This window comes from Ammospiza caudacuta, chromosome 4 (assembly GCF_027887145.1).
Source record: "Ammospiza caudacuta isolate bAmmCau1 chromosome 4, bAmmCau1.pri, whole genome shotgun sequence".
Taxonomy (NCBI): domain Eukaryota; kingdom Metazoa; phylum Chordata; class Aves; order Passeriformes; family Passerellidae; genus Ammospiza; species Ammospiza caudacuta.
In genome coordinates, this window is record NC_080596.1 from 5,474,788 (window position 1) to 5,490,839 (window position 16,052).

A 16,052-nucleotide genomic window follows, 5' to 3' on the forward strand; every position below is an offset into this window, starting at 1 on the left:
AGAGTCGAGCAATTTCAGGTATTGGATAACATCCAGATTCAGAATTCAGTACAAATACTCTGCACAGAAATTCAGAGCACTGAGTTCATTCAAGCCTGTTTTCTTTCATAAAAGTCAGTAAACTCAGTGAAAACAAAAGTTGAGTTATTGTAAGAAACTTCCCGATTCCATTATAAAATGTGTTCAGATTTCTAATTTGAAAGTGCTAATACCAAATTCAGACTGCTAGCATCTCTATTAGCAAAATGAATAAATATTGTCAATTGTTTACTTAATACAGCTGATTTCATTAGTACATCTAAAATTTCACTGAGCACCTTGGAGGAGAAAAGCTGAGCTGTATTGCACTGAAGTGAGAGCATCCTGCAGAGAAAGCTCCACACTGATTCAGTAATTACATTACAGCTCAAGTTTCACTTCAGCAAAGTCTACGGAAGCAGAATCATGACTCAGTTCTAACAGCAGCTAGTGTGATGTAAAGCCCTCGTGCCCGTTTATCAGTACAATTCTAAGAATCTCACCCCTATGAGAAGTGTGCTGGCTGACCACAGACATTTCAGCTGCTGGTCAGGTAAATGCACCTGCACTTGTCCTATGGATGTGGGGAACACACGAGCACTGTTGCCAGAACTCCTAAGCTCGTTTGCTCAGTGAGTGTCTCAGAACACTTTGTCTTGTAGCCTGCACAGGAGCTTGTCTTGCACGTTAAAACATGACATTACTGAGGTATTCAAGTGACAAACCCAGACAAATAGGGCAAATGGGGTGACTTGAGAAGGGCACTTACAGTGGGGAGAGAGCAGAACAGAGAAGAACCTGAGCATGAAGATTAAGAAGCAGCATAGATGGAGCACACATGAGGAGCTGATTCATTACAGGCAAAGGTGAACTGCCCTGTCCATGCCTGTTAGTCAGATCAGCAGTAATCTGACACTATCACAGGAAGCACACTGAAAAAGTGCAGACAGATATTTGCTGTCTTCACATGAGTACCCCATTCAAAGTCCTCCTTTTCCTGTGTATTCTCTCTAGCAAGCCTGTTCACCACCACCCCACAGAACTGCATTCCTCATCTTTTGCCTAAGAAATGTACCCATGGAAACCTTCACACAGCAAATGCTGGTAATTAGGACAGCCTAAGAACATTCTTCTTACAACTAAGCTGCATACAAGACAGTGTGCTCTTAATCAAGGGTACACTTAGCACTAACTCTTGACAAATATAAAACACAACACATGACTCCAAATCTGAATTTACTCTTCAGAAGCTATCCAGGAACATCACTAAGGTGCAAAGTACATGATGAAAGTACATGATTGTTAGTGTCAGAAGGAATTCTTAAAGGAACAGGTACATCACCATGGTTTGTAGCACATATAGTGAGTATTAATCTAAAGAATTTTCTTTGCAAAGGAAGTCCTCAGCATCTTCAATAATACCAAAATGTCAGAACAAGGGATTATCTGCATGAGAAAAATTACTCCATTTTCTGTCCCCTCGACCCCAACTCCTTTGTCTCATCTACTATCTCAGGGCATTTGGTCTGCTGTTACTCACTGATCAGACCAAAGCAACAGCTGAGGGCCCCTAGCATGCACTGGAAACACCTACATCCCACAACGCCAAAGTGGGATGATATGATGACTAATGACTAAAACATTTTTGTGAAAACTCTTCCATCTTCCTTCCCCCGAAATTTAATAAAGCTATTTTGCAACTTGAACTTAGTTTACATAAGAAAAGTTACAAAGTTTATGTAAGTTTACATGAAGCCACCCGCTACTGGCATCAAAGGCCTCCATCAGTTTTTAAAACGTTTCTCCACAAATTCAGCTTTTATGAATGCTTGTCCACATTTTTCAGCCCCAAGCAGCTTTATTTTCTCATTCACATCAAGCCATTTACAGTTATTCCCCTACAGCATTAGCATCACTGTGTTAAATTGCAGTGTTTCCTGCTTTAAGTTGTGCCACCAAGGAAAGGTACCTCCAAGGCTTTCTGCTGCTACTATTCCCCAAATCACTTTCCACTGAGCACAGTACTCACCCAGTTTTGGACAGGTCAACAGCAGAAGTGCCCTAAGAATAAGGAATCAAGCATCTACTATCCAACTGCACACCAATTTTAGAATAAACACATGGAACTCCATGGATAAGTTACTTGTAAATCAGAAACAAGATAACCCACAGGCAAAACTCATTTGACTGCCAGGCAATAAAGCATCTTTTCATGGAATTAAATAATCAAGGTACAGCCATCCCTCTCAGAATGTCAGTAGCTTGTGCATTTCCACACATTTTTCGTCATTCGTTACAAAGACAAAAACCAAAACAAAAAACAGGGTGTCTTCCTGCAACATTAAGAGAGATGGAGCTAGACTCAGAGCAAAGCTAGAGCAAACCAAGGGTTTGTTCAGTGACAGCAGTGTTTAGGGGAGGGGAAATTCAAACAACTAATGCAGAAATGGCCTTAGCTCCTGCTAAGCTCAAAACCAGAGGACTTGGGGCTTGTTTTCCTCCAAAAAAGCCCCAGGCTGGAAGTGTGGTTTCCATGTCAAAAGACCATACTTTCAATTACTTCCTGTCTAAGCTGTTTTTTTGAGTGAGACTCTAATAAATCTCTTTCTGCAGAACTTATTCTTTAGCTCACTTTAGGGATGAAAGACTAACACCAGTGCAAAGGTGTAATACTGCAGCCTGAGGCTCACCTTCAGCTGTCTGTGAAATGGTGTACAGTTTAGATCTGCTCTTTGACCTGTCCTGCCCCCATGCTCAGGTCTGGCCTTGGGCTGGATTGCCCTTTTACAGCATGTAAAACACTGAATTTTTTTCAAATACTTTTCAAAAGGTTTACAGCCAGATGTTTATGGGTATTTCCATGTATGAAGATGTACATGTGTGCTCAGTAGGGTAACTGCTGTGTGGATCTCTACAAAACTGCAAGAAGCTCAAGAAAAAACCCATATTAGGTCACAAGAACATTCTGAGGAGTGCTTCATTTGAACAAACTGACATATAAGCAGACTCCAAGCTCACTACTGCTTTCTTTCCTTTTTCAGAAGGTGGAACATTGCCAGGCTGGTAATAAATGCTGTGAAATAATGTTTAGCAAGTAGGAGCTCACCAAGCATTTCAGTACTATGACCAAGGGAATCACTAGTACCAGCTGCCAAACAAATGATCTCATATACCAAAGCTAACAAACTGTTACCAGATAGATATCCTGCAGCTACAACATGACATCCGCTCCATTATAGACACCAGAAGGAGCAGCTGATACTTAAAGCTGAAGAAATAGACTGCATGCAAGTTTCAGACACAGCTGAAATAACACAACCTTTAAAAAAAAAAAAAAAAAACACTTGAAATGAAGTTATTCCCTACTTTACAACAGTCCTTCACTACACATACCAATATCAAAGAAATTTAATCACAGGTTGCAATGCATAGATTATATATTCAGCAGTGAAGGCAGTCTTCCAAAAACTCCAAGACATTTATTTTCATTTAAAAAACCCAAAACCAAATCAAACTATAAAGACTGAAATTAAGGTGAAGTCTGAATCCATAGTTTAAGGACAACCTCAGACTTTATGCTGAAAAATGCAGAAAAGCAGAGATGTGAAATTTCTTCTAGAGTCAGGTAAACACAACGACAGAAAAACTGCTATCAATTTAAGTAAAATCAAACTATCTGCAACCCGTACCAATTTCCTTAAGGCCATCCCCCAACACCTTACTCAAATATTTGCTTAGCTCTTGAGACATTCTAGATCTTGGGATACTATGTGCTTATACTCTATGCAATCCCTAAAACTTCATGGGCTGTTCAGTGGGCAAGGAACTGATTGGAGGGCACTGGTCAATGGCTCAGAGTCCTGATGGACATCAGTGACAAGTGGTGTCCCTTGGGGAATATCAGTGATGGAATTGTGTGCACCCTCAGCAAATCTGCAGACGACACCAAGCTGTGCTTGTCTGCACACCTGAAGGATGGGATCCCAGCCCAAGGGACCTAGACAAGAAGTGGGCCCATGGCAATCCCATGAGGTTTAACAAGACCAAATACGAGGTGCTGCACCTGGGTCAGAGCAAACCCTGGTATCAGCACAGGCTGGGGATGGGCAGACTCAGAGCAGCCCTGCCCAGAAGGACTTGGGGGTGCTGGTGGGTGAGAGGCTGGACATGACCCAGGACTTGCAGCCCAGGAAGCCAAACATGTCCTGGGCTAAAAAAAAGCAGCGTGGCCAGCAGGACCAGGGAGACTGTTCTGCCTTTCTGCTCTGCCCTTGTGAGACCTCACCTGCAGTGCTGCCTCCAGCTCTGGGGGTCCCCACCAGAGGAAGGACATTGACCTGTTGGAGCAAGTCCAGAGGAGAGACACACAATTAGAGGGATGGAGCTTCTCTCCTGTGATGAAAGACTGAGAGAACTGAGGCTGTTCAAACTGGAAAAGAGAAGTCTTCAGGACAACTACACTGCTGCTTTCCAGTACCTGAAGGGAGCCTACAAAATTATGGAGAGAGAAATTTTAAAACACATGCAATGGCTTCAAACGAGGAGAATAGGTTTAGATGAGATATTAGGAAAAATTCTTTACTGTGAGGGTGGTGAAACACTGGAAGAGTCTGCCCAGAAAAGTAGTGAATGCCCCATCCCTGTAAATGTTGAAGGCCAGGTTGGATGGGGCTCTGACCAGTGTGGTCTAGTGGAAGGTATCCCTGTCTAAGGCAGCAGTGGTTGGAACTAGAGGATTTCTAAGGTCTCTTCCAACACAAGCTGATCTATGATTCTGCTGAATACATTACTCTGGTAGCACTCCAAAATATTGTACAAACTATGCTAAACCAATTTTGTATGGGAAGCAACATTTGATAAGGAAATAAGAAGTTTTAGGGGAATTTAGCCACATAAATACACATTGCTTGCACACAAAGTAATTAGGGTTTTCCCAGAGCCTCAGAGGCTAAGAAGAAATATATTCAATTACAGTCACTCAAGTGCCTCTGTTGAAGGGGATGTGTGTATACATACACATCCATCTTTACATATGTATCACACACATAGATATATATATTTAGTTAAGGGAAGCAAGAAGCAGCAGTAAAAAAAAGAGAAGCTCAAGTCTGTACACAAAACTGCTTAGAACAAATGTAATATCTCACTAATACACGTCTATTCCAGCTGGTTTATAATTTTTGTAAAAAAGGAATTAAGCTATTCTATAACTCTAACTACTACCCTTCTAGCACTTCATACTTCCATTATCTTGAAGGGAGGTCTGGGCCAGTAGAGAAAGTCCTGCTATCCCAATAGCTCTGTGTTAGCACCTACACCTCATGTTTACACTCTCCTCACCCTGCAGGTAAAGGTTGTGCTCATGTGAGCATGTCATGCAGCCCAGACTAGCTCCACAGAGTGCATTCATTGCTGCTAAGGACCTCACACCCACACTACATGTGCTCTGGAGTTGTACTTTTGACCAGCTGTAGTATGGTCCCAGGGATTGAATGCCCATTAGTGGTTGGAACACACGTTCTAATTTCATTCATTCCACCAGGAATCCAGTTTATGCACCAAAGCCACTTGGCTTTGTGAGCCAAAGTGCAGTTAGTGGGACAATTTAGAGGTTTTCTCTATTAATATGTTCATATTCATGCACCCAAGAAATAATTTCCTGTGGCTCCACATTCATCCATAAGCTCCATGTCTCTTGCTCTTTGAGGCAGTGCCAGCTCATCCTGGTAAGCAGCACAGACCTTGAAGCTTGATGCTTCCTTCAGAGCAGAAGGAGCGTGGACCTCTGGCCAAGATGTAGTTCCCATTAAAGAAGAGAGTGCAACAGCATGAGCACATGCAGTGCTTGTTACAGGCAAAATGCAAGCCTGGTTGATAGCCTTCTGCAACAGAACTTTTTCTGGTGTTCCTGGGAAGACTAGAAAACACAAAGCTTTCCAACAACACAGTTGGAAAAAGTTGTCAAATCACATTAATTTGAGGAGGCATTATCTACGAAAGAGATTTTTGGTGATTCCTCTCTTTTTCAGGGTAAGGAGGGTGTGTGAATACACTTAAGCTTTCAAGGCATTCATAACAATTGAAAGTCCAAGAATACAGATTGTTATTGGTCTCACAGGACCCCTTAACTGAGCTACACACTGCCAGACATACTGAGCATGGAGGGACCTCACTATCCAAAACCTGGAAGGAATAAAACCAACTAAAGATCCCTAAAAAGGCAGCCTTGTCATTAGAAAATGATTCTGCCACTTTGCATCCAACATTGACCAGCAGTATGTGATTAATACAGAAGCTACCAAAGGATTATGTTTCCTACTTTACTTAGATGAAATCACATCTCTCCACTCAAACAGAGATTACTGTTGAACAGAAAGTCTATTAAAAGCATTGCAGCAAAGCTTCCCAGACCCTGTAAGCATGGTCTTGCAGATCATGAACAGATCATTGGAAAGAAAGAAAAAGCATTACAGCATACTTAAAAGTTGTAAGGAAGAAGCTTAACATTAACAAGCAAAAAACCCCTCCATTCACATGTAAAATACTTCAAAAATTTTATTAACCTTAGGTGTGTCAAAAAAAGCCAGACAGAAAGGGAATGAGGAAAAACGGGATAAAAAGAGTGAAGGGTACCTACAGAAGTATTCTCGTTATAATAGCTTTTATGCAAAGCATCACATAACTTAAATGTTACTTAAACTGAAAAGCAAGTGTGGAATATCCTACCCAAAAAACAGAAAGAAGGAGAAAGTACAATCCCTAACTTCACAAAATACTCCAGACAGAATAATCTTACTGATTTTAGGGGGAAACACACTGTGCAAGGAATCTGCCTTCATGGAGACACTTGATAATCCAATAACAATCCAGTAATCCAGAACTCACAACACTGGTCTCTGACACAGAATATGCAAAATAATAGAGTTAGTCTGGAACTGTCAGTTTCAATGTGGAAAACTGTTTTCTTCCACATTAAAGGATATATTTAGCTCATAAGGTGGATAAGTGCTAAAAGAAGTAGCAGTGACAGAAAAATAATCTGCAGTTACAAGTGCAACATATCGACTCTGCAGCTTCACAAAATTCACCAGATTTGTTCTCTAATATGAATGCAGCTCCAAGACTGTGTCCAATCACTTTCAGAGGAATCACCTTGTAACCCAAATATATTGACATTTTCATCTTACACTATTGCTCTCCATGATCTTGTAACTTTAGCCACACAAATGGCAATATCCCGCACAGACCATCTTTGGAATTACAATGCTTCCACAACTGTGATCTTTCATACTTGGCACGATGGCATTTTGCGGATCAAAATATTGCCCACTGCTCTCCCTGACCATCCTTATTAGTTTCAGCGTTTAAAGCCCAGGTTCCAATTGAGCCCCGTGTACCATCTGATCACAAGACCGGCCAACTCATGCCGCCCAGCAAAACAGGCACAGAGGTTACGGGGCACGCATGTGATTGTCACTGTGCTCACCGGGCCGCTCGGTCTTGTGAGCAGCGCAGATGTCACACGAACAAAGCGCCAAAGCACCAGCCCGAGCAAAATGCTGCCCCCGAAGGTTTAGAAAACATAAAAAGTTCAATATTACACAGAGAATCGATATTATATAGAGGTTATACACATAAACCCCGAAGCATCCATAGCTACTGAGCCTCACGTTTCCGCACGCACGGTATCAAAAGCAGGGGGCAGTGAAAGGTGCCCAATGCTTAGCGGGTCACCAGACTGCGCACGTGTATTTAGGTCACAACAATTAAGCCGTTTCTTAATTTTCCTGTGCTGATGAGACCCGGGCACGAGTTATCCCATCAACCGCGCACAAACGCCAGACAGGGGGCCCGGTGCTTCTCCCCCACCCCTACCGGGGGCGAGCGCCCCAGGCTCCCGGGCGTGCCACCGCCAACTCGAGCAGAAAATGGCTGAGAGATCCAACGGGAGGGAACGGCGGGAGAGGAGCCACCCCGGCGCGGCCGTGCCTCCCGCCGCACCCCCTTTCCCAGGCCGTTCCCCCGGAAACTCTGCGGCGGGGGACCCGCGGGGCAGCGGCACACCTGCGCCCCACGCCGGCCTCTCTGCCGCCTCGCCGGGGCAGCCCCCGGGGCCCGCCCGCCGCAGCCCGCCCCGGCTCACCTGAAGGCGGGCCCCTCCCCCGGAGCCCGGCCGTGGGGGGCCGCTGCGCCGCCGCCCCTTTTGTTGAAGAGCTTCTGGAGCAAGGTGGGAGCCATGCCGCCCTCCCGCCCGGCGGCGGCCCCGCCGCGCCCCTCGCAGCGGCTCAGCGGGCGGCGAGCGGCGGCGGCCGCGGCAGCATCCCCGGAGCCGCTGCGGAGCCGCCCAGCATTCCGCGGAGGCGAGAGGAGGCGAAAGGAGCGCCGGGCCGCTCAGCCGCGCCGCTGCCGGCGGCCAGCCGTCACCTGAGCGAGGGGCCGGGCGCTCCCGGCGGCGGCGCTGGTACCGGCCGCGCACCGGGCACCGGGCAGGGCAGAGCGAGGCAGCGCTCCCCGCGCCGCCGGCAGACGGAGATGGGGCCGGGGCTGCGGTGGCGCCGCGCCCCTCGGGCCGTCCCCATTGGCTGCGCGGCGCCCCCGCCCAGCCCCAGCACGTGGTAGGGCGCGGAGGCGGCCTTAAAGGGACAGCGCCCGGCCGGGCCGCGCCGCCTGCGCCGGGGAACGGCCCGCGGGGAGCGGCGTGCGCCCATACATCCGACCGGGGAATCCATGTGAAGGGGCTGGAAGGGCCCTTAAAGGTCATCTAGTCACAGACTGCACTCCCATGGACAGGGACACCTCCCACTAGGCCAAATTTCTCAAGGGCTTATCCAGTCTGGCTTTGAGTACCTCCAGGGTTGGGGCATCCACAACCTCTGTGAACCTCCGTGAATCTGTTCCAGCTCCTCACCACCCTCATAATAAAAGATTTCTTTGTAATATCGAACCTAAACCTCCCCTGTTTCAGTTTGAACCCATAATTTCTTGTCCCATCGCTACAATTCCTGACAGTCCCTCTCTGGCTTCCATGTAGTCCCCTTCAGAAACTGGAAGGCTGCAAAGAGCTCTCCACACAACCTTCTCTTCTCCAGGCTGAACAGCCCCAACTCTCATCCTGTCTCCCTATGGGAGGTGCACCAGCCCTCTTGAACTTGTGGTTCTCCTCTGGGCTTGCTCCAATGGTTACAACTCCTTATGCTGGGGACACCAGAACTGCATGCACTTCTCCAGGTGTGGTCTCACAAGAGCAGAGCAGAGTGTGAAAATCACCTCCCTCGACCTGCAGGCTGCTCTGCTTTTGATGTAGTCCAGGATTTGACTGGCTTTCTCGCCTGCAAGCACACATTGCCAGCATATGTTGAGTTTTTCATCCACATCCACACATGGATAATGTGTCTTTTACAATACATTTCTCTACAGCTGTTTGCATACACGTGTGTGCACACATGTAAATGATGTGCTTGTGATTTACAACACTGTATTTCTGCAGTGAAGCAAGAGCAAAGCACTGCCTGCATCAGAAAGGGCTCCCTGCTTGGGCTGACAGCAGAATGTGATGTCCAAGCGTCCTCCCATCCTTCTCACACCAGCCAAACTCACAGACTGACACAAATCCATGGGGTTTCGGGAAGATCACATCCCTCATTTTGCTCCATACTGGAGCAAATCTGTCACTGGTCCAGGAAGATTTTAATGGGATTTTCTCCCTCGTCAGGACTAGGATATCTGTAATAGAGAAATTCCTAGCATACAGTTGTAGAAGTACTGTGATTCCCTTGGAGAGTCTGAACCTTTACTTTAGTCTTTGACCAGGCAAGCAGCAATATTTTTGCAGGAAGGTAGGTCTGCTGGAATGGTGCCTATTTTCACACAGATCTATTCTCTTCATAAATAATTAGATGAGGCTACAGTATTTAGGTATCGTTTGGAGCTTTATGTTTGTTTAATTTGAGGGAAAGGATTGTTTGTGTGGCTTTGCCCAGCAGCAGGATGACACCTCGATGTACCTAGCAAGAGAACATGACTTCAAATGCTCTTTTTCAACCAGCTAAGTCACTGCATACTGTGGTGGAACAAAAACCAACCAAAAAAAATCCCCCCCAAACCCCAAGAAAAGCAGAATCACAATTACTTCCTGCTCTTTTTAGGAAACTGGAAGATGAGACATGGGGAATAGTGGTTATTATAATAGTTGTAAAGAATCATTACAATAGTTGTCTGCAAACTCAGCATCCACTAGTGGTAGAAGACGTGGTGAATGTATTTCAGAGTCAGCCTTTCACTGTTTGGAGAAGTTGATTTCTCTTTGAAATAAGAGGTGATTGTCTACTGGCCTGATAATCTAATCAGCTGCACACTTGGTAACACCCAACTGAATCTTGTAAGGCTCAATTGATCCTGTATGAAGGTCCATTCTCAGGAGGGCTTTCACCACTTCCTCTGTGAGACTGAATACCCAATGTAAATCTTTCAGCCTGGATGTTGTTACTGCCCCCAGTTACTAGAGTCAATCGACTCAAACAAAGCTGAAGGACAGAAGAGAGAGGTGTGATGATGATAGCTCACAGAAAGCTGAATAGCAGGGCGGGGCTGCACAAGATGAAAGACATCACAGTTGACACAGTAATCAACACAAATGAGAATCTAGGCATCCAGCTCCAGAAATAATCACTGGACTGCATTTCTCAAGAAACAGTCCTGAGAAACTTGAAAGTTGCAAATACTGTGGCTGCCCCTCTAAGGTGCATCAGTGTTAGCAAGGAGTGCTGACCAGTGGGGACAGAATCAGAGGCTAACAAACAGTCATCTCCTAGTGTCCACACAACAAACATTTTACCAGTCCATTTATTTTGGACTGATTGCAGTCTGGTCCTGTCAGCAGAATGCATGTCAGTGGTTGAAGAGCACCGAATGCATTTCTGAAAAATATATGGTTTAGTTTCATCTGAAAATGATCCACTTTTTATGCCTGGATGCCACTCCAAAATGTGAAGAAAAATGAAGTCAGTGAAGACAATTGGGTTACTCTCTTCACAAATAGCACCCTACATGTTGGCTGATGCTCAGTGCAAAATTAGTTCTCAGTGTGTTCTGTTAATGTGTGTGACTATCACTACTGAAATTGATAACAACACATTAAGACACTAGTGTTCTGAAGGCCATTTCTGAAAAAATAAAACAAAAAAGGAAAACAGCACAATCAGCAAAGGACTGCAAAATAATTTTCACAATCAGAATGCACTGTCACACCCCAAAGAGACTTGGGCTATAAAAAATCCCTGGCAAAGCCAATACCAGTGATTGATTTTGCACTCTGATTTTTCACTAACCTCAGAGTCCTAAACAGGAGCAGATGTAAAGAAAATAGCCATATCACTGTCAAGCAAAGATCATTTACAGCAAGATAGTGTGTCTACAGCCCTCACTCTTCTAGGAAATACAGGAAATAAAAATGGCATTTAAAAACCAAAACTGATATTCTGCCTGACAGTCAGACTCTTTATGTGCAGAGAAAGAAAATTTAGTTGTTTAAATTTCAGTCAGAAAAGGAGCCAGATTCTCAATGCAGAAATAGATGAGACCTTGTTAGGAAACTGACAATACATAAAAAGGATCATTCAAATCCAGCATCGCTGAATGCTTGGGAAAGCATATCAATGTTTCATACTGCATAAATCTCTTTCCTGAAAATGTAGCCAGGTTTAATAGCCAGGACAGGCAGGATTAAAAGCCAAGTCTCCTGAGTCACACTTTGCTTCCCCATCACTTACACCTGGATGAAATGTTGAGTTCCTTTATGGATGCTTTCATTCCACTCTGCTCAGTCCTGAATGCAAAATTCCAAAATGCTCCTAAACCTCTGTTGTCAGAACTAGTCTTTGGAGTTACTGCAAAGAGAAGTGGGAGGCCAGAACAGGTAAACTCTGGAGTTTTAACAAAAAGTTTGGTAATCTGAGATGTTTGTTTATGATTTACTGCTTAGTGCAGTAATTCGTGCTGTTTAGGTTACATGAACACAGGTAAGTCTTGCTACACTTTGCAATGCATCAGCAACATTTTTGAGTCTGTAAAATAAATAAAATCCAGTTTTTAATGCCTATTCAAACATGCCAAGTAAAATGTGATATTAAGAAGTACCCAGAATTATTCTCTCTCCATATCGTTATTATTACTATTTAGCACATTAAATCTAAATTACTCTCCACAGAGGATTTAAAAACCTATTGTAAAACGGATTTCACTTCACATGCACAGACAGAAACTGACAGAAAAGGAAAGCTTGGGCTTGCAGCCCCCTGCAAACCAGCTTACTCATCCTTCACTGAAACATTACATAACTTGAGCTGTTGCTGCAGCAACTTTCCCCAGCCCCTGAACAGAGCCACAAAGGTGCTGCCATAATACAGATAAGCAGTTTCACTGCCTTTTTACATGGAACACATATTCAGTTAGAAACAAAAGAGAGTTTGTAGGGAAATATTAATTTAATTGTTTCAAAGTTTCTGGGAAATATTGATGCGTGTTATGAAACATGTAATAGTCTTTGGTGTTAAAAGCAAAGAGAATGGCCAGATGAGGAATGTCTTCTTTTAATCACCAAAATTTAAATATCAAGTAATATGGAGAGAATTGGCTTGTGTGAAGGTGATAAGTACAGTCCTCTGGAATCACTACTGTACATAAGTATCTTGTCAAATTTCCTAAAGCAAGGGTACACTACCTTTTCCCCCAGAAGAGCCTAAAAATGTACATACCTGTGAATGTTCAAACACTTGTTTAGAACCTGGTTTTGTTCCTCTTTTCAGTAAAGTTCTTAGCATTGGTAAATTGTATTTGTAAGTCTCCTGCCCAGGACTCCATCCAGAGTCTAGCTGGAAATCCTTGTGTCCTTGATTTCCAATGGTGAAATCTGCCATGGGCCTTCCTGTTTGTTGGCTGCACTCTTGTCTTTAACTCCATGCAGATGTAGTTCACCTGGAACTCCATCCTACCCACATTAGGTGCAGACCAAAACCATTTTCTACATAAGAAAGACTGCAGTCATTATAATTGATAATTCAGTACCTTTTGGTGGTAACTGTGATAAACAGGCATTTACATGAAATTGCAATAATATCAGGACATACATTTGTATCAAAACTGAGGACAGAAATTTAGTAGCAAAACTGATAGCCTGCAATGCTGCAGCAGTGACCAGCAGCTAGCTGACACCTTGGGCCTTTCCTTGAAAGCCATGGCTTCCACTTCCACAAGAAGTCACAGGCACCCTCTTCCATGCCTCCTCACATCCTAAGTTCCTAAGCACTAATCTGAATATTTGTGTCTAAAACATGTTTTAAGCAGACCAAAAATATATAGCAAAAAAAGTCTGCTTATTCTTGCTTGGATCTTAACCATTTCTTCAGAGATCAGCATCTCTGAAAGTTAGTGACAAGTGAATGCATGACTTTATTTTCAGTTTCTGTCATGTCATCTCTGTGTGGAAAATTTTCTTTTTAAAACATCCTCAGAAAAGAACATGTAGTTCTTTCATTGTTGAACACTGCATTTTTACCAGCTTGGAGGCATCTGCACTATGTAGTAACTGCTCAGAATCTGTTTAATCTGGGCCCTCTTTATTCAATTTTATGCAGAAAAACACTTGGTGCAGGTGGGTAACAATAAACCTGATGGTGAAAAACCAGATTGATTTTTCCTGTCTCGTGTGTCTCTCATGAAGGTGACATGCTTGATGTGCCAGGTCACATGGGAATAGCACATGATGCACCCTGTGTGTCACAGGGCACAGGGCACAGGGAAGGCTGAGTGGCTGCTCTTTCACAGCCAGCAGTGAAAGCATCCTTTCCAAGAATGTTTGCATGTTGGGAGCTTCTTGATAGCTGTTCTGAAAAGCTGATGAGCTAAGTGTTTGAATTGCTTGTCAGATGGATCCCATCAGTACTGCTCCACATTCTGAAGCTGTGGTTCGGTCCAATGAGAACCTCACGTATGATTACTTCTGTACAAAGCAAAATGGCTTTTAATATCCTTAGACAAGGCAGTCCTGCACTGAGCCAAAACACTCACTTTCCAGTGGAATTAGCATATTTAAGCCTCTATTTTCTTTACAGTGTCAAATACAGATTTAAAGGTGAAAAAAGCAAGAAAAACAAAAAGAAAAAAAATCCTCGTCTGTATGTGTGCACATTTGCCCATCTTAACACAATCTGCAGCAACTACAAATAATCTTTATTTTGCAGTTTATTCTTTCATGAATGCAAATTGACAGGCTAGAATAATTATGAAATAAAACCACTTATTATTCCATCAGAGTCCCAGTTTTAGAATTACATATGTATTTCTCTGCATTTATCAATGATTGCTTGGTTATTCAGTCAGTGAAGGATGAAGAGATAAAACCAAAGATTTAATAACAGGCTGATCTTTGAGTTTAATTAGGCTGGAGGGTCATACTCCAGCAAGTATGATGTATTTGGTAGAAGGGGGACCTGTACTTGAAGCCATTTGCTTCAGGATTTTAGGGCTCACAGCTCATTTATCTATTGATAATACTCAGACTACTTTACTGGGTAACCGAACCTGTATGTGTGGAAAAAGAAATATGTGAATTAAAAAATTAACAGACAGTTCAGTTATAGTGAGTATTTTCAATGTACTGTTTTACATGCATTTACTACATAAACTATTGGAAGTGTCAAAAGAAAAGAGGTATTTTGGTGATAGGAAATATTTTTAAATTACAAGATCACAAAGGATTAGAGGATCACGGGAGATTTTACTGCGTGAAAACAGATTTTAGAGGACTTCATAATGGAAGTCTGACTTTGTAAGAAGTTATTTGTATATAAATTCAGTGTATAATTTAATATATGAATTTGAACATGAAATCACTCCGTAAGTTCTTGACAGAAGTCACATTATGCTTGTTTTTTACAATCTGTCAATGACTATAAATTAATGTGAAACTAATTGTGCTACTGCAGTGCTTGGGAGATATTAATTCAGCTCACATATTTTCCAGAATCTCCTACTGACACTGAGAAAATCACTTGATTTCTCTCTTGTTCAGCTCACATCTCCAAATTATCATGAGATGCGTCTTTCTTTGTACCACTAAAGGATGTTTCATAGGGACTTCCAAGCAACTAGTGTAAAAAGAATTACTCATCTAGAATCTAGACTATTCCAACTTCACCAGCAAAAGACCCAGTAGGGACTGAATAAGTCTACTCCTGGAAGAATGAATCATTGCTTCTTCCTGAGAGGAAGCTGCCAACAGCTCTTGCGGGGGACACACACCAACAACACACACTTTACTCTGCTGTCTGCTACAGAAATCTCTTATAGACTCTACTCACTTGGCTAGCAACTGACTCACTGAGATCATAGAATATTTTAGGTTGGGAGGGACTTTTAAAGGTCTTCTAGTCCAACTCCCCTGCAATGAGCAAGGACATCTTCAATTAGTCTAGGTAGTGCAGACCTATTCAAGGCCCATCCTGGCCTTGAATGTTTCCAGGGATGATGTATCTGCCACTTCTTGGGGCAACCTGTTCCAGTCTTTCACCATCCTCATTGTAACACACCTTTCTTTCTTTTATCTAATCTAAATTGACCCTTCCTCTGTTTAAAACCAATAGCCCCTGCCATATCACAACAGGCCCTACTAAAAAGTTTGTCCCTGTCTTTCATATAGGCTCCCTCAAGTGCTGCTCCATTAAGTGCTCCCCCAGAGCCTTCTCTTCTCCAGGCTGAACAATCCCAGCTCCCTCATCCCTTCCTCCTAGAAGAGGTCCTGTAATCATCCCTTCATCCTTTACATGATCTTGGTGTCCTTCCTCTGGACTCTCTCTAACAGGCTGTCATCCTTCCTGTGCTGGGGACCCCAGAGGTGGGTGCAGCACTGCAGGTGGGGTCTCACAAGGGCAGGGCAGAAGGGCAGAACAGTCTCCCTGGCCCTGCTGGCCACACTGCTTTTAATGTAGCCCAGGATATGGTTGCCTTACAGGGTGGCAAGTGCACGTTGCTGGTGTGAG

At 43.6% G+C, this 16,052-nt stretch overlaps 1 protein-coding gene across 2 annotated transcripts in view; it reads right to left on the minus strand.

The window, feature by feature from the left end:
• The window catches only part of FNIP2 (folliculin interacting protein 2), a 49,888-nt gene extending 41,546 nt beyond the window's left edge, over window positions 1–8,342 (minus strand). For both annotated transcript variants that reach the window (XM_058803732.1, XM_058803731.1), the window contains exon 1: window positions 8,162–8,342. In XM_058803732.1, the coding sequence (XP_058659715.1) occupies window positions 8,162–8,256 (95 nt within the window). In that variant the 5' untranslated portion in view covers window positions 8,257–8,342. The remainder of the gene's footprint in view (window positions 1–8,161) is intronic.
• Window positions 8,343–16,052: the final 7,710 nt, after the last annotated feature.